Source organism: Notothenia coriiceps, unplaced genomic scaffold, assembly GCF_000735185.1.
Source record: "Notothenia coriiceps isolate Sejong01 unplaced genomic scaffold, NC01 NC01_scaffold00031147, whole genome shotgun sequence".
Lineage (NCBI taxonomy): Eukaryota > Metazoa > Chordata > Actinopteri > Perciformes > Nototheniidae > Notothenia > Notothenia coriiceps.
This window is the reverse complement of record NW_011363848.1, coordinates 83,552-102,537: the sequence shown is the minus strand read 5'-3', so window position 1 is coordinate 102,537 and position 18,986 is coordinate 83,552. Positions and strand designations below refer to the sequence as shown.

Genomic DNA, 18,986 nt, shown 5'->3' with positions numbered 1-18,986 from the left:
GCCAGCCTGAGTCCTGCTGCCGCCACCAACGTGAACTAGATCCACCTTCATTTTGTGGATTGTTTTTTAGTTGCTCCTTTTTTCCTTTATTAAACTTTGTTAAAAGACTGAATCCATCTGGTCGCTGCCATTGTAGGTCCTGAACTTTGGACCCAGGCCTAACATAAAACAATGCAAAGAAAAAAATGAAATGTACCCATATAATCCATGATCAAGGGCCAAACTCCATCTGCTGATCAAGATAACAGTGGAATGATCAAAGGCTCTGGAGCAGCTGCTGGATGGGCTTTGTGGTGAGATTTCTTAACTTACCATTTATTATTGGAATTTGAGAGCACAATCAGCAGCTTTTCACATTTTTATCTTCTGCATGTTCAGTGATAAGCATCTTCTACAGCAGAGAATTAGACAACTTTTGGGGTTGTATAGGGACTTCAAATGTGAGCGCACAAACCCAAGGTAAATGATAGTTCTTGTTGTTAATGTTGTTACTTATATTTCTAATCCCCTGCTCCACTTTCTATAAAATACTTATAACGCTTCTCAAGTGGGCCTCTATGGCATGACAAAGAAAGATGTCAGTATCTTCCTGGCGTTTCATTAAATCAAAACCTTGATGGACCAGCTTGCCAAACCCCCCCTCATTTAACTCTGAAGCCCAACTATTTGCTCTTCTTCAGTGAGGACTTTGTCTGTCTCTCTGGCACTAAAACCACGGACACCCCACCGAGAAGCAGTGTGACGGGGGTAAAATCCCTCAATAAAACCCTCAACAGCCCCCCGGAGACGGAGCTGTCAAACTCCCAGAGAGCAGGACAGCTGACTCAGCCTGAAAGTGTCACCGGGGTAACAAAGTAGGAAAAATAGGACATGTGAATGTAATTTTCCCCTATTACACAACTGTTGAGATAAGTGGCACAGCCTTACACCACGGTCTAATTGCGATGAAATTATTTCAGTGTTCCATCCCTGTTTCAGCAAATAAATCACAGTGTTCCCTCTCAAAGATGTATCCCACGTGCCTTCCCTCCTTCTTCAGAGCTGGTTATTTGAGTATCACACCTGTGAGACAGACAATATTGTTGTTTTACACGCTGTACTCAAGTGAAGGGATGACCTAAATGTTTACTCAGCAAGCTCCCCGAACGAGGTGCTGACAACTTCACAGTTTGCTGCTAAGTTCCTCTTTAGAACAAGTGCAAGGAATTTAAAAAATGTCGTCTTTTTTTTCTTTCGTAGCCACAATTACACAAATCTTTTCACAGTTAAGACAAAAGAGTCACAACATCCAATAAACGTTGAACATCCTCTTTCGGTCACACGTGGTTTGTTTTTTCACACCAGGACGGAACAATAAACCGGTTGGGCAGGGTCAAAAACAGTGTCAACTCTTGTTCTCTCAGGAAATCGACTCTGGATTATTGTTTAGATTCTTACTAATTGCTCACATCATTCACAAGTAACTAATATTCTCTGCTCTGATAGAGTTTTCAACAAACCTTAAATGTATCCTTTAACATCTCTTTTAAGTTCCTCAGAGAACGAATTACAAGGCTAAGTACAAAGGTACTTAAAAAGACTCGACTCGAGGCCTCACATTATGTCACATTCTGTCAACGAGGTTCCTTTCACATGCAAAACAAAAGGGACAGAAGCTTTTTGTCCCTACCTCAGACTGGCCTGAAATAAACGAGTCGAGGCATGTTCCCTCTCTAACTAGAGGGCAAAGATCACTCAAACAGGCCAGAGAGTGAACGGTCAATCTTAGCTGGACTGGCTTCCGATGCATCAAGTGTCTTTGTAAGTAAAGGTCACTGCATTGTGTTTGATCCTGTCATTAAGCAAATCCCACAGTGCTGCTTTCCGAAGGAAAGGGGTCTAGTTAGGAAAGGTTGGGAAATGGCATTCTGTACGGGTGAAATGTCATGTCAGTGATTCCTAACCCTCGAATATCTGTCAGGAGTTCTGCTGATTCATGCGGCTGCAAGGACTAAGGATGACGATGTTGATCATTTGCCAGAATTGATAGATTTTGTGATATTAAAGCAGATTGTATGTGCGTTTATCTAGAAATAGTCAATAAAAAGATTTTTTGTTACATAGAAAATTTCCCTCTTTAAACACATTTTTGATGCCTTGACATATTTTGGCCTCAAAATCACAAAAATGAACCATGTTGCCTGTAATTGGTTGCTTATTGTAAGTTACTTTAGATAAAGGGTAAACTAAATATAATCTAAAGTATAATATATAAATAAACCTACCATATTCATAGTCTCCAGACGTAGGGCTGCACAATTTTGGGAAAAAATCTAATTGCTATTTTCCTGACAAATATTGCGATTGCGATTCACTTTGCGATATTTGTTTTTAAGCGACCCAACAGAAGTTTATTGTAAAATGCAGCCATATCTCCGGCTAGGAAGGTCGTATCAACGTGCTCCCGTCTCTAGCACCCCCGCAGCCCGAGCTACGAGTGAAAGAACTAAACAGATTACAGGTTATGGAGCATTACTAACCTGACTCAGATGGTTTGTTTCACCAAACCATCTAGGAAAGCTCTATTGGAAGCCATTTGGAAAAGTATTTCAAAAATACTTGTCAGGTGATTGGATCAATCTGTCTATCACCTACTAACATGGGCCACTTCTGATTGGTTAAAAATGACTGGTACATGTGGAGCACAGCACTTCTGATTGGTGTGGATGACTGACACACAAGAAAAAAAATTGAATCGCAGGCTTTGCGATTTGATAATCGCATCATTTCAAATCGTGATTTCGATTTAAAATTGATGAATCGTTCAGCCCTATCCAGAGGTGACTATTTTGTTGGCCAACATTTTCATTTGCAACAGAGATAATGTCAAAATAGACTTTACTTCATTGAAGTTCTGCTAAGGCGCTAAAAATAGAAGAATCATATCAGTTAATTGTTCCCTTAAAATCATAACTTAATAAACCTTGGAGCGCCTTTAGAGGCCCCTAGTGAAGAAAGCTTTGAAAATATGCTGAGTGTGAAAGTACAGCTTAATTAATTGATACTGCACTCTTATTACTTTCCAACATTTCATTTAAGCGTATAACTTTAAGTGTAGCTTTTATCTATGTTATCTTGAAATAAAGGCCTCATGGTCAAATGCACACATTTTTGACAACAACCTCGCAGTGATTTCCAGCAATAGATATGTAATTAAAGTTATGAGACACTACACCTGTCAGCCTTCATCATCCTGATGAATCACTTACTTCTAAAGCTAAAACAAATGCACAAGCTTGGATATCCATTATCAAATGACTGAAAGCAGGGGGGTTTGGCGGAGCTCATGAAATGTGAATCTTTGGAGATACATGGTTCTCACATGACAGCAAGATAACTACAAACAGTTTTAAAAAACTGACTGAGATTGGAAAACTTTTATTGAAACACTGATAAACCTTGAATACTGCTACAATAGTAAGATTTTGAATGCAGTATTATTACTTGTAGTTACATAATGGGAGTATGGAAATAGTACTTTTACTTAAATAGAGGTTTTTCCTTGGTTACTACCCTCAGTACAGTAAGCTATTAGCTTATTAGAGTGATTTCTGACAGTAGATAAAAACAGTCTCAGTGCCAAGTCCATCTCTTTTGAATAAAGGTTTCGGTTTGGAAATATTTGCTTGTTCAAAGAGGGGAAGGAAATGCAAATATCAAGCCACCGTGACCTGCTCAACTCAATACGCTCGATCCGTGAGAGGTTGTAAAAAAACAAAAAGTCAGCAAAAGGCCAGGAGAGATGAGGTCAAATGTATTCGCCAATCATAAATAAACACGCCGCTACCGTTTCGAACAAGAGCCAGGGAAATGAAAGGGACAGGCAGGGAGCCAAGTGGGGGGATCAGATAATCCCAGCATCCTGTGGGGTCCAACGCAAGTAGCTTTGTTTTCTGCTGAGTGAGGCAGCGGCGCTCAGGTAAGGAGGTGAAGTCATCCAACATGCTCCCCCCCGAGGCAACCATCCGTCTCCACCTGTCATCATCTGCTGTTTCTTACAATTCCACCGAGACCCCTTTCAGTAAAAGGTTAACAGTGCAGGCTAATGAGCACAGACGCAAAGATCATCATATTACACTCATAAAGCTGCGACAGATTGAGGCACAATTAACAGTTAGCTTTAAATCTCGGAGGGGATTTTGAGCTGTAGCTTTTTCTGTCCTGGATCCCCTTAGCATAGCATGTAGAATTTCTTGGAGCTCTAGCCAATATAAGTACAAGTGTAACATAGTGATGTCACAATGTTAAGGAAGTAAACAAAGGAGTCCAATTGGGATGTTTCAGGAAGGTGGGTGGATGAACTTTGCGTGAACTTTGGGATTTTAGCCTTTGCAGACTATTTACATGCACAAAAACCTATATAACAAACTACAGGAAAGGGAAAACCCCTAAAAGCATAATAGGACCCCTTTATTATAATTTCAGCAATCTTTAAATTATAATACTGACTTTATAATTGAGAGATAAGGGCTAGACGATGAAGGAAATCAAATGTTTTTGAGCAAATACCTTGATAAAGATGCTACTTTGTGGCTGCTAGCTCTCTCGAACAAGTGAACCATTTAGCTACCTTTTTTGCACATACACTGCAACTGGCAATAAATTATGATTTTGACCCATTTGTGCAGCGGGTTATCGCTGAAATTAGGCGGCTTGTTACGCACTTTAACCACAGTAGCACCCCTGCATGCAAGACACGTTCCCGTCAGTTAATAATCGGCTAACGAAGGCCTGCTAACAGTCAGAAAAAAAGGGTGAAAAAAACATTGCTACAAGGCCTAACGACTGAGGTAATATTTTTGTGTTAACTGTTGAATACAAAGAGTTTTTCCGATTTGATTCAGCAACACACACAAAATATACGTTACTGTATTCATATTTTTCTTCCAGCTCTACTTTAAAGTGCTACCACCTGAAGAGATTCAGATATTCTGTCTTTAACCGCTCTCTCTCTCTGCCTGCAGTCTGTTTGGTTGCACCTCACTTGCCTCATCAATAATCCAGACATACGCAAAGGAGAATGTGGTTGACCAGAGATTGACTTCCTTGTTGGGAAGAAAAAAATTAGCAGTAGGAGTGGGAGGAGGGCCAGATTGAGCAGGAATCACTGCAATCGAGGGAAGCAGAGGAAGAGGAAGAGGTTGTGAGGAGGAAGGAAGACCAGCCTGCGTGGTTCTCAACCTATCCAAATGGTCCCTGAGGAGATGAGTTTAGTGCAGGCATAGGTTGTAAGATCATTTTGGAATTTGGATAACAGGCTTGTGAAATATGATATTGTAACCTGTAATTTATAAATAGAAATAAAGCTGGACATTCTCCTTCTGGTTAATGGCACTTGAGCAAAAACCACAATCTGCTTCCACCACCTGATATTACAATTTTTTGTCAAAGAATTTCCCAAAAATGTAAGACTAACAACTACAAATGTCACAATTCTAAGCATAAATACCATCATTTCGACAAAAAAATGTTGGAAAATGCATAATGTGAAGACAGATAGCCCAGCACTAAGACTTGAAGTACAGAGTAAGAACTTCAAAATCCTCCTGAGTTTTAATGATAGCCTTAATGCACATGTGCAGGCTTAATTCACATGTTGTGATAATAATGTAGCTAGTTAATAATTTTCAAAAATGTTCAGAAACCTATTAAAATATCTCGTCTTCCAGATGACAAAGACAACTGTTTTAAACGCTATGAATTCATGGAACAACAAAAGAATACATTAAAATGTATACACGAGAGATGGATTTTTCTGGCCTCACAGAAATAAAAAAATGTTGTAGAGAATTTGTAAATTCAGCAGTTGAAAATTAGCCTGCTGGCTAATACTGGCTCATTTACAGCAATATGGATTAATGTGCACTGTCCTTTAAATAAATAAACAACAATAAACAACAATAAATATCTTCAAAACATAAAAGACTCCCTTGTGTGCACCCATTCTTCATAGCCATTTAAATTATTTTCGTACAGACAACAAAAGAATACATTTTTGAAGCTGTTCTCCATGATGATGTTCTCCTTCGTCCTCCTGCATTCAAGACAAAAACAGGAGGGAAACCCGGGCATGAAGCTGAAAAAAAAACGAGCCCTTTGGATGGGAGGTTTGTGATCCGCAGCGTGTGTGAACACGGCCGCCTGAGCCGACAGGGACAAAGACTTGGCTCACTTTAACGCTTCTCTGTTTAAACACTTGTAGCTCCACGAGCCTGCAGGCACAGAGAGAAGAAAAAGTAGAGCAAGAAACAAAAAAACAGAGCTCAGGGCTGCATGCTGGTGTTTACTGATAAGAGGCAAACTGGGCTTGAATGGCGACCCAGGAATCAAACACTCAGAATAAAGTGAGAGACAAAAAGGACGACGACCTCCCGGACTGTCAGCGATGAAACTGTCAAAGCCACCGACGGAATGGCCCTGAGGGTCGTGGGGGTCAGATGAGGGGGGGAGGGGTTGATGAGAGTTTGTTTGCCCATTAGCCCAGCAGCCGGGTGTTTGCCAAAGGTTGCTCCACTTCACTCTGCCTGTCTGCAGAGAGCTCGTGGGGGGGGGGAGGCTTAGTTCCAGTCGAGGGACCATGGCAAACCCTTATTTAGTCATGGGACAGTGTCTCAACCCGAGGATCAGGGCCCTCTGAGGGGGCGTTACGTGAAAGGGCCTACACACCAAACTGACACCAAAGAACACGTCCCGACGGAACACGACTGTTGTGTCGCCTCACGTCTCCTGCGTCTTGGCCAACAGTCACACTGGAACACACCGCAAAGACTTCAGCCGACGGCCAAGAAGCACGTACGAACTGCGCATGCGTGAGTGGCAATAACTCTCCTTACCAGCAGGCGGCAGTAGTGTATATTCTTCATTCAAAAGAGGCAACAACCCGAAGACAGACTGCGTGATACACCGAGAGAAGAAGAACAGACAGCGTGATATAAACAAACAACAAATAGCATGTGCGTTCCATTTTCACTCTACAGCGAGAAGCTCATGGGGCTTTCCCCAACCTGTGTCGANGTCTTCGTAGGTACCTAAAACTGTTATGGTTTAGGTGTGTTGCTTTCTCCTCCTCCCCTCTGTCTTCTCTCTCTCTCCTGTGCAGTGTGGTGATCGTTAGAAGGCTAACGATCACCACACTGCACAGGAGAGAGAGAGAAGACAGAGGGGAGGAGGAGAAAGCAACACACCTAAACCATAACAGTTTTAGGTACCTACGAAGACCTTAAGGTGCTTCTAAGAATTGATGAATGCTAAAGATGATGTGGTATGGTCCAATGTTTATCTGGTAACAAAACCAATATGCCTGTGGATGTTTTTTAAATAAAAAAACCCGGACAACAGTCAAACACCAGGGTAGCGATCTGTCAATCACCAATTACCAATGCTCTAAGATACCCTGCTTGAATGTCTATGTCACTGTGATTGCGGCCATCATTTACAAAATCATGCTGTTTTTAAGAATTCTTAAACCTATGAATTGAGACCATACATTTACCAGGAAAAAAAATTCTGAGATAACAAAACAATTAAGATGGAGAGTCGGTTTTTCATAGACTTCTATAAAATGTTGCAACCTGGATATCAGAATGCATCTTGTAGACTTTACTGCCTCCCCAGTAGAGAAAGCTTTTTTTTAACTTTTGCCAGTTAATTTGTCAGCTTTACATGAGCCCTAGTAAAAATGACATGGTATATCATCCATGGAATAGTTCATCAAACTTGAAAGTGTGATGCTTGAGGCTGATCAGAAAATACAGAGGAGGCACTATTCCTGTCTCCACAGGGTTAAAATGCTGCCAATAAGCCTGGAGGGACAATAATAGCAAGCAATTACTGATTCCCAGCTCCCTGTTCCTCCCACGTCTGAGCGCAGCGACCCGGGCATCCTTTATCTTGTCCACTGGAAATAGCAAAGAGCTGGTCGTGCCTCCTGCTTGCTGTTAAGGCTTCAGCGGACCCTGGAGCCCCGCTGGCGACGGTTTTAGAAAGGTAAACAGTCTCACGGCTCCCCATTGCCTCCTCTCCATCTCCTACCTTCCCTCCTAAGCACAGAGGCCCAGCAATAATTAATCTAGATTATAAACAGTGCCACAGTATCGATGGACGAGTTTGGTTCAGAGCTGCAATATCCCTCCTTCTGCTTCTAGTTTTATCGACAAATCATCGTTTAACAGCAAGGGCTCCGTGGAGTCAGTTTAATCCCACCAGAAAGTCTAATTCTTATTATTTTCATGTATACTCTTTGGGTATTATTTAGGGAGGAACGGAAATGTTTTATCATCTGTTACCCACATGAGAGTACCAGCAAAACCAGTTCAATTGAGCATTATTATCTTTTTCTATCAGGGCTTGATCGCAACGTGAACACAAACTACAACTCCTGTATATAAGGCTGGATATTTATCATGTTGATAAAAGCATTATATTTTCATGATTCAAATGGATTCTCCACGTATCTTCAAACAATGTTCAGGTGCTTTATTCAAAAAAGGACAGCAGGAGAAAAAGACCTGAAGTTGATTGATTTGCGGTCTTTAAAATGTAAACACAGCATAGACATAATCATCACCTTTCAAGTTGATATGTTGTACTTGTTAGCCAACAGCTGCTTATTTCCAAATGTTTCAGTTACAGAGCAACATACATTTAGAGTCATGTTTGTGTCCACCTGATGAATGGAGGTCCTATTTTCTCTCTCTTCATGCTCTGTTTTGGTCTCTTCCAACTCCTGGGGGATATATCTGAAAAGCATTGCCTTGAGAGAACGCAATCGCTCCGCTGGCCACATGCACCTTGTAGAATCTAGTCTTGAGTGCAGAGCAAGTGGAGGTTAGGGTTAGTTATGAGAGCGTTGAGAGTGAACCCAAAAAGTACATTTGAACGGCTAAACAATTAGCTGAAACTCGATATGAAGCTCTGTAGAGTTATTGGGAAACCACATATTCAGCTTTTCCACAATGTTGTATTGTTTTTACATTGTCATCCATCTTTTTGATGGTAAGTGAGTCTTGGTGGTTCTGATAAAGTACTCCAATAACTCAAGCTAATATCAATGTGTGAGTATTTCTGCTAGCGCATACTAGAATCAGGTCTTTATTAATGAAAATCCTGCAATATCGCAATCCCTTTGGCCCTCACAGCACAGGATACATAGTAAGCAGAGTTTAAGATGCACCTACAGACATTTAAAGACTTAAGAGCAGCACTTTAGCTCTCAATGCTGTAATTAGTTCTCAGAGTGTTGCAACGGAGCGGCAGTGACATAATATGAGGCATCGTTGATGCTGCTGCGAAACATCTGGAGCTGTGCGTGGCTGGGGTCGTCTCCACTGTAATTTGTGAAGGAAGGGCATTAAAAACAAGGCGAGGTGGAACAGCCTGGGAAAAAGACAAGAGGCCAGGCCTCTCGTTACCTGTCATTAGTCGGCCGAGCCATTCATCTCTCTGGCATGTGTGGGTGAAAAATACAGGTCGGCAGTATCTACGAGAGCCCCGGAGATATAGTCTGTAGCACCGTTGAGGGGCAGCTACGTCTTTTAAGAGGTGGTGGGATTGCATTTGGAGCTGGAGCAAGAAAGGAGTGACAGTCCAAGGGCAAGGAGGCAGCAGGGATTCTAGACGCTGGGTTTCTGATATACGTCCAGTGCTCAGATGTATCGTATAGGTACGGTTCCGATCAATGCTGCGGAGGTATTGATCCTGCTAATAATAGTCTCCATGAGAGAGCTTCCACAGCCAGGTCTTAAGGAGAGCCTGGTGTCGTCACGTTGACTTTAGTTACCAGCTATGAATAGGAGAAATAAGAGCTTCTCAAGGCGCCCTTTATTTGGGAGGCAGTGGACAGAGAAAGACACTTACATGGCTTATTTTCTGTCATAGACGATCTATTCTGAATCTACACAAAAATATCTCTCTTCAATCAACTGCCAAGAAGAGACAGGTCTGATGGAGATCTTGGTTGAACCTTTATGCCACATTAAAAAGCATGCAGAGGTTGCTGCTGGGAGTTTGCATATCCAGTCCAAATATTTGGTGCATAGTGTGTCCCCCCAAAAAATGCGTGCATTAAAACAAAAACATTTGGCACTTATAATATGCAGCACTACAGCAGTGATAACTCTTTTCCATCTTTTATATATCTGGATGAGACAAGTCAAGGACACAAATATGTTTTGAAACACTTCTCTAAAGATGAAACAAACCATCATTTCTAAAACCATTGTACATCCAGCCCCAGTTTCATAACACGAAGGACAAACAAACAGCACTAAAGGAATAGAAGAGGTGGCCCTATTGTGCTAATTGTCAGGTTTCATAATTGTATTTTGTGGTCCCCACACAAGCTGGTAAGCTGGCCGGCTCTGTTGTGATTGGTCGACTGCTTAGGGATATCCCACCCCTTATCATATACAATATGAAGGAGTACTAGCCAATGGAAATGCAAGTGTTACGTAGTGATGTCACTATGTCGCTGAAATAAACAAAGGAGTCCAATAGAGGTGTTTCAGGCAGGGGGAGAGTGTGTGAGAGAGAAACTCTGTCCGGATGGAACTTTGGGATTATAGCCTTTGCAGACCATTAACATGCACAAAAAACAATTTAACACACTTCGGGAAAGGGAAAAACCTGTGCCACGGTGTGACTATAAAACCTGAGTATGAAAAGTATTGCCTTATTAATAAAAGGCCTATGACTAAGCTCCCTTTTTTACTTCCTGAAGAGGTTTCGGTCGAAATCAGATGAAGGCTTTGGCAAATTTCTCAAACTACTGGGACTTTATTCCTAAAAAACTAAACATTGGATTGTTTCCCCCTGTTTCTCTGAAGTATCACACTTTATGCTTTTATTACTCCCCTAACATGCACTCATTGTTTTATAAGTCTCAAATTGGTCATTGAGAAAAAACTGCTCAACAGAAATGCATCCACAGGATGGGAGTGTATCCATTTACAGACGAAATATCAGCACTTTGAACGCCACACATGCAGATGTGTGATGTTATATTCATGTCTTTCATTTCCCCTGAGGGAGTCGAGGAGAGGAACTCAGATGTAATGATCCTACATTAAAGAATAGAGATGAAGAAAATGTGATACAAAGCAAAAGATCATATTTTAAATCACCTCCATGAAAATCATCTTTACAGAACGATTTTAATCGTTGTGTTGAATTGTCAGTTCTACTCCTTAACATCCCCGTAAGATAAACAACAAACAATCCATTCCTGACTTTTATTTGATTGAATTATATCGTCTTATCTCTCACTCATGTTAGTTTTTCTTTCACTCAGCTGGAACTTTACCAGAAATTAGGTTTATCCCTTATTAGTATTGGCGCGCATGCACAGGGCATTAACTATCACAGATTTGGGATTGTGTTTAAGTGTAGGGTAAGCAGAAAAATGAACAAGGTAAATATCATTAATATTATTAATTCACAGGAGTTAAGATGCTTGTCTCGACAGATTTCCTCACAGGAAGTCTGACGGAGTCGAACTTCACTTTCGGTTCTCGCGGCACCTTTCAGCTGTGCACCAAAGCTCTCGGCTTGGGGCTTTAAAGCGTCTACCTCACATTGACATCTGCCCCCTGTGACCCCTTTAAGGCCAGCAGTGACACAGTTCGCCCCCCACAAAAGACCAGTTGAACAGAACAGGTGAAAATGGGGCAGCTTTGTGTTTTATTGAGTGCAACCATTTACGCAGGGGGAGGGGGGGAGGCCACTTGTTGTTTTGTTTTCGTGGGGCTGGGGTCTTGTGTGAGGGCAGTAATGCTTCAACTGTCGGATTAGGATGTCCGACCTGTGTCCCAAAGCCTCTTAAGGGGGGAAAGCGTGGCCGTTTTTTCACATATTCGGGCCATACCGATGGTAATTTGGGATGATTAGTCTGGGCCCGAGAGAGACTGTCTGGAGTTAGAAGGAGGAAGGTATCACATTTATAAATGCTGCGCTGCCCAAAGGATATGTCTGCAAATGTCTATCTTTTTGAAAGACTAAAACAATAATCTGCAAACCGTATCGTTTGTAAGTCAAGGCCTGAAATATTTTCAGCTACAAAAAAAACACCAGTGAGCATCGCTGTGTAAGGCGACATATTCTTACATTACTGTAGAAACACTGTTTATTTAGACTCAATCCAGCAAACACCTCCTGTTTCCACCAAATGTGGATTAATACGCTGCTGAAATAGTCCCCATCACATGGAATATTTCCTATTATTGTTCTGATAAAAGCAGGTGGTCTTTTTCTAAGCAATACTAAACATAGTAAAACATGTTACTTCTTCAGTGGTATGGAGCTGAAAGACACAGACAGGAAGTCCGAGAGTACTGTATATTGAACAATGGCTATGTTGGGTTTGGTTTTTGTACAATTTTTGTTGCTGATTGATTAATAATTTAGCATTCATATAGCTTTTCAAATAGGATGATGATTTGCTTACTTTTCCTTTTGTGATAGTAAACAGAATATATTTATTTAGGGTTTTAATGTAATCATTTGTAGGACATTCGTAGGGTTAGGGTGAGATCTGTATTTTTTAAAACCAAACTTATGATCTATTTATTGATAAAATATTTGTCTTCATCTATGATGAAAAAAAACTCCCTCTTGTGTGAGCTTTGGGATTTCATCCTTTGGAAACCCCAAAACACCATAGGGCCTCTTTAAATGCAATGTATTAAGTGGTTAAGTGGCACCATATCAATAGTTATTATTTGATTAATTTATCAGGCAAACATTTAAAAATGTGGTTATTGCTTCTCATGTGTGTAGAATTAGCTTGAAAAGGAATTTGGAAATGTCACATTGGTCTCTGATTACTTGTGAATATATTTTGCTAGAGTTAATCTTATTGACTTTTACTACTCTACACTCACTAGCTTTTTTCCAGGGCTTTTAACTGTACACCTGTACACTTGTTTCATTGTATATATTCTTTGAGGTTGTCTTCAAATGTGTTCCCTCTGCAGCTGTCTGTGTCTGATAACCAGCTTAATAAGGTCTTGATAAGGTATTGATGCAGCATGCCAGAAGGCTATATTAGAGCTGTCATAAAGAATCATTATCATTCCAACAGATATCGATGTTTAGCTCTCCCTGTGGCGGCTGGAGATCGTTATTATTATGATCTATTGAAGGAGATTAACCGCTTCAGTATTATTCCGTGTGTAAGGTACTGTGTATTTGACAAAAGATCGTTTTGTCCATGACACGTTTTAAGTTTGAAATTCAATTGTTAAAGGATACCAAAGGTGCTGTGAAACCTTTTGTCCAACACTGTATTTGTATCGTAGAGGTTTGAGGCCATTTTAAAACTGTGTAAGGCAGATGAGTTGCAGGCATTCATTAGATAAGAATGTAAACAACCTGTGTTTACCTCCAACTTGAAGAGGAAAAGGGTCATCTTTTATGACTTAGTTACAGGAGGCAGCGACAATTAGTTGCTTTCAGGAACAAAGGTTGCAGTTGCTGGGAACGCTACTTCAGAGGGTTAGTGTGTATGCATGATGGGAAACCACGGGAGTAGGCTCGATGGTAGAGGATGGGAAAAACGGTTCTCTTTGCATTTTGGGAAACGTTATCACGTCTACAATTCTGTGTTATTTTGTTGAAATCTAAACAAAATGGTTTGCAAAAACAGATGGAAGCAAATAAATGAAATAAAACCAGCTTCATTTATTTCCCCTGAGTGAATAATACAAATAACATGATCTATGAAAAATAAGGAAGTAAATAAGACCTTTAATAATTTATTCAAATAGTCCGACACCAGATACCAAATATCTTTATTGGACATACACACAAAGTCAGAGAAATACGTTTTGTGAATGAACCCTTTTATCAAGAGACTGTCCTCCTCAGGAAAATGACAGCACTTAAAGGGCATCTTGTGACTAAAGGGAATTTTAACTGATGTATGTTTTTCAAAATTGCATGAGTGTCCTGTGGCTTGAATCACTACTTAGTTAGTTTCACTATAAAAACACTCACTCCGATTAAGATCAGCAAATTGAGATTTTGGAGACATCTGAGCCATTATTATCTTGTTGGACTGTCATTTTTGCATCTAAAAAATGAAATAAAACACATTTCCTTATGGGATTATTAAAGTTGAAATCTGGCCCCCTTTATGTCGAAGTAAAATCAGTGTTGAGGATAAATGTAGTCCATTGAAGCAATAAAATCCATTGAGTCCGCTGTATTGTCAGAGAAAACAGAGTTCTCTTCTTCACAGGGTTGTTCCACCAGTGCCTACATGTAGATGCATTTTGCTTGAGATACTGACGCATAGCCAAAACCAAGTTTAGCCAAGTTGCGTCAATACTTGTGCAGGTAATGAAAACACGTATTGCAAACAGTAATGCTTCACTGCAATTGTTGTTCTCTTTCACAGTGAAAGCGCAACGTAATTTGAAATAGTGTATATATAATGCCTTTAGGGCATTGTGTATTAGTTGATTTATTTTTGTATTATTCATCTTCATCTGCCATTTCATTTAGAGGATTAGAAATGACAATATTTGCCTCTTAAGACTTGATAGTGACCGCTCCTCCACAGTCCTTACATATTTTGCATTGCAGTTTCATTATTGTGCTCTCGAGCTTGATATCACACTGTGTCTTCTACACTAGTTCTTGTGTGTCTGTTTGTGTTAAGTCAATATTTAATTGTGATGCGTGTTAGGAGCATTTCCATTTGATTTGTCGCATTGCTGCTGCAGATAAACATGTTTTACTCAGCTAAAGCTCTTTGCTCGCTCACATCAAGACACCTTGAACTCGAGTATCTATCAGCTAAGTGCCTAAAATGCATGTGTGAAAGATTTAACAAGGAAAGACTTCCTCTTTGTAGCTCTACAGTATATGGAAATGCAGAACTGTGATTATAAATTATTCATATTTCTCTCCATACTGAGAGTTTGATAAGTGTAGGGATTTCTTTCCCCTTCTCTTTAATCATACACTATATGGCTTGGATTCAGATTCAACTAGTCTTTAATTTGGCTGCACAAAGCTTTAAAACATACTGCCTCTTTATGGTGTTCCAGTTAAGATCAATCGATCCTCTTGAAGATCAGCGAGTGACTGTTAAATTAGTTTCTACGTGTTTGACCCGGATGAAGTTGGCACCGTATACTTTATGATGAGTAATACTCTGGGAGTGTTTTCCCTCGGACTCTTTAATTACACAGCACACCCGCTCCAAGTCCAATGGGAATCCAAGCACCGGAGGGCAGGACGTTTTTAAACAGAAAGTATAGACCGAGCTCTGATGAGTCAACCATGACCCTGAGGCTGCCGCTTCTCTTGTAAATTAGCCTTAAGAGGCCGGAGCAGCCGGAGCCTCCCTGCCCTGCGGCATATCACGACTATGGGACATTAATGAGCACTGAGGCGCCCGAGGGCTCAGCCTCGGACAAAAGACTCCATGGGGACAACAAAAGTTTTTATTTCTGGAGCACTGAAATGTTGCTAAGGCTAAAGCTAAAAAGAAGCATTTTTGTTCGGTTCACTCCTTTTGAAGTCATCATATAAAAGAGAACATGTGACAAGAACAAAGGGGGATTTTAGTAAAAGTAAAAAGGTTTTCAGTAAAATGTCACTAAATAACATCAACCTTTAAATCACTTTTAAGTGTTACATTTCTTCGATTTTGTGTTTAGGATTCAATTCATTAGAAAAAAAGCACATAAGCATTTCTCTACTCGTAAAGTGCAGATAAGAGGCTTAAATGAATACAATTACAGCCACACCATTTAAAAGTATAATTTGTGGTTCCATTATAACTTTCAAGGCTCACAGATTAAACAAATTTTGTCTGCTAGTCAAGTTTTCACCACATAACGTATTTTAGAATTAGCCTAAGGCATTTTACCTGACATCTTTTAGCCAAGCAGCTAGCACACTTATCCTCTGCTTCACTAACAATCATTTTAGGTTTGTTTTACTAACGGCTGGATGGTTTCAGTCACTGCGTTTCCTAACAAAAGATGTCAGATGTTAAATCAGAACAGCTATCTGCTGAAGCGAGAAAAACAATACAGTTATTTTTATTATATAGCCTTGCACTTGTTCTTTGGTAAGTTGTAAGGGTCACTTTCAAGTGGAACTTGAAAGTGACGAAGAAATATAGAAATAAGCAATTCTTCAATGGCTTTCCTCTTTCTTCTCTCCAACTACTGGTAAACAAACTTTAAAAAACTTACAGTAAAGATGACAATAACACAGTAAAATAGTCTTCAATGACAGTGAAAGCCTTGGAATGAGATTATTGCATATAAGCAGTAAGATGGACTACTTAAAAGTATAATTCCTTCTATGATCTCTGAGTGTAATTCTTCTTTAGTCTGGAAACTTTGCATCTCTGGTCTTGAGGGTCGTGATGCTTCAAAGTCAGTAGAACAAACAAAGACTGTAAAAAGTAAAGGATGAAAGCAAGAAACAAACTTGCACCGTGTCTAAAGTTAAAGGTAGCGCTTCATTGGCTTTCCTCTCTCCTGTGTCCAAAGCCCCCTGCAGGGAGGGAAGGATTAGGGAAGTGAATCAGGCCAGAGCACCAAGAGGACACCTGGACAAGTGCATTTGGAGGAGGAGAAGGAGGGTGTTGTTGCCGCGGCTCGGGCCTCCAGCTGTACTTTATAAGTGTCTGAAGTCTCTTTGTGTTCTCTGTTTGCGCTGAGTGAGGCGACAAGAGCTGGAAGGGAAGATGCTGCCAAAGGAAAGATCCTGAACATCCTTTATGCCCTTATCAGAAAAGACCTCTCCTCAATCTGCTACCTAAGATTGCCTTTTTGTAATGATGCTCTTTTTCTTGTCCATTTGAGGTTGTTACTATAAAAAAAGGAAAACAAAAGGGCACAAAAAAGAAGATTTGTAGTGTAGGTTTTGTTGTGATAGGGGTGGAAGATACATTCTAGTACAGGTAGATAATAATGTAAGGAAAGGACAGCAAAGGGTAAACAATAACAAAAATATCAAAAGTATCAGGATAGAAAGACCTTGGAAAGAAAAGTGAAGTAAGGAAAGGAAAGAGGACATACATGAGGAAAAAAGAAAAAATGAAAGGTAGAGATATAAGGACAGAAATGAAGAATAGAATAAAGGCTGATCTCTCTGATCAACATAAAACCTCAATCATCTGTAATATATTTCCACTGACGTTCACAGAGGATGAATAAAGTCAAACCACTATAGTTTGATCGTAGCTCAAAGAACAGCTTGTGTTTTGTTTATAGTCTTTGGAGTCCTTGTGGGAGATCTCACAGCTTCAGTCTCCGACCCCGCAGAGCTTTTTACCTTTTCATCCGGCTCTGCCACCGTCTCTCGGTCATTGTCTGACAAGGACTCGCAGCTAAAACTGTCAAAGCTCTTGAATAACTCTGCGATGACCTTCACAAAGCCACGGCTGGCTGAAAACAACGGAGCTCAATAAGTGCTGTTCATCAGCGCAGTGTAAGAGAGGAGCAGCAGGTGGGGGATGACGGTGAAAGCCGATAGAAAAAAACATGTTTTATTCCTATTCCGAGATTCATTCACTGGTATCATCGAGGATGAGGACACAAACGCCGGGAAAAAGAAAGATCTGTAATAACTCTAAATGACAACTTTAAATGAAGTTCATTCAGAGTTAAAGCAGGCGGATAGAAAAGTTAATATATTAGGAGGCAAAGTCACTGAAGCCTTAAATCTCAATCTGTCGTGTTGGCGCTTTGCGGAGATTTTATGTTCAACATGATTTCCTAAATGTCCCTCCCTGGGATGCTATCTTGATTTCCTTTCTTATATTCCATCTGTTCTTCTTTTCTGCTTCTTTCTTCCTTTCCCTTTCTTTCAAAATGTATTTCTTTTAATCGTTTCTTACCCTCAATTTCCTTAACTTGTCTTTTTTTTCTCACTACTTTCTTTCAATCATTGTTTTTTTTCTGTTCATCATTTTTGATCATTTTGGACAATTTCTCTTAAAGAAACATATGAAATGTAACTTTACATTTAACCCTTTAGTACTTTTACCCCCTCTGTGTTATAGCATTTAAAGATGGCGGGCTTCCATTGGCACCCTACATGCATCACAGTCTTGAACACTCATCTTCTTTAGGATGACCGTTACTCAAATCCGACTGTCATCCAGCCACCAGCCGCTCTGCTGTCTGAAGAATTAGCCACATCAGAGGAGACACGATCGAAGAAAGCGCCCTTTCATTTCACCTTGTATGCATTGCCCACTTGGGGGGACAAAGGGATGTTCTCGGATGAGCTCCGAAAAAAAAGAAAGAAGAAGCTATCTGTCCTGGATCAGAGGCCATGAATGAGGCCTTTGTGCTCGGGGAATCCTCCCGGCGACCAACCGGCTTCAAAAACACGCTTTTGTCCCGCCTCATTCGTTCCCCTGCTGGCTTCAGAGTGACTCTGCTGTCCGTGTAAGGGGTTTACAGGGTGGGCATGCCCCTGGAAGTCACTACCTACATCATCCCCAACAACTCCTCCCCTCCCTGTCTGTACACACACACAACACACACACACAACACACACACACACACACACACACACACACACACACACAATGGCGACTGTTGGTGACAATTTATTACTAGATGCTGCCCTGTGTGTGTCCTTGTGGTATTTGTGTAAGAGTATTTTACGATACCATACGATAATACTTTGTTGTCAGATCAAGTCATAAATGTTTCTTGCATCACAGCAGTTTCAACATCAACAAGGACACGTATATAAATATTAATACCAAGCGAAGACAATATGATCAAGACCCTTTAAGGGGGGTTATTCATCTGATGTTCGGGTTGAGATTAGCGTTAAGTGTGACAAGTGGCCATGCTTTAATGTTCAAAAAGCTCTTTAATATGTTGGTAGGTTTACTGCAGCAGATAGTTTAAACATCTGTTAGAGCTGGAAACAAGCACCAAGACTTCCATATTCATTCGTCTGGGTCC

General features: G+C 40.5%; 1 protein-coding gene across 1 annotated transcript in view; it reads left to right on the top strand.

Annotated features, from left to right (window-relative positions):
• Window positions 1-207: 207 nt before the first annotated feature.
• LOC104959850 (extracellular matrix protein FRAS1-like) overlaps window positions 208-18,986 on the top strand; it is a gene marked incomplete at its 3' end in the record, with an annotated part of 87,829 nt that continues 69,050 nt past the window's right edge. Inside the window, exons 1-2 of the mRNA XM_010787761.1 lie at window positions 208-293; window positions 681-846. Of these exons, the coding sequence (XP_010786063.1) occupies window positions 208-293; window positions 681-846 (252 nt within the window). The remainder of the gene's footprint in view (window positions 294-680; window positions 847-18,986) is intronic.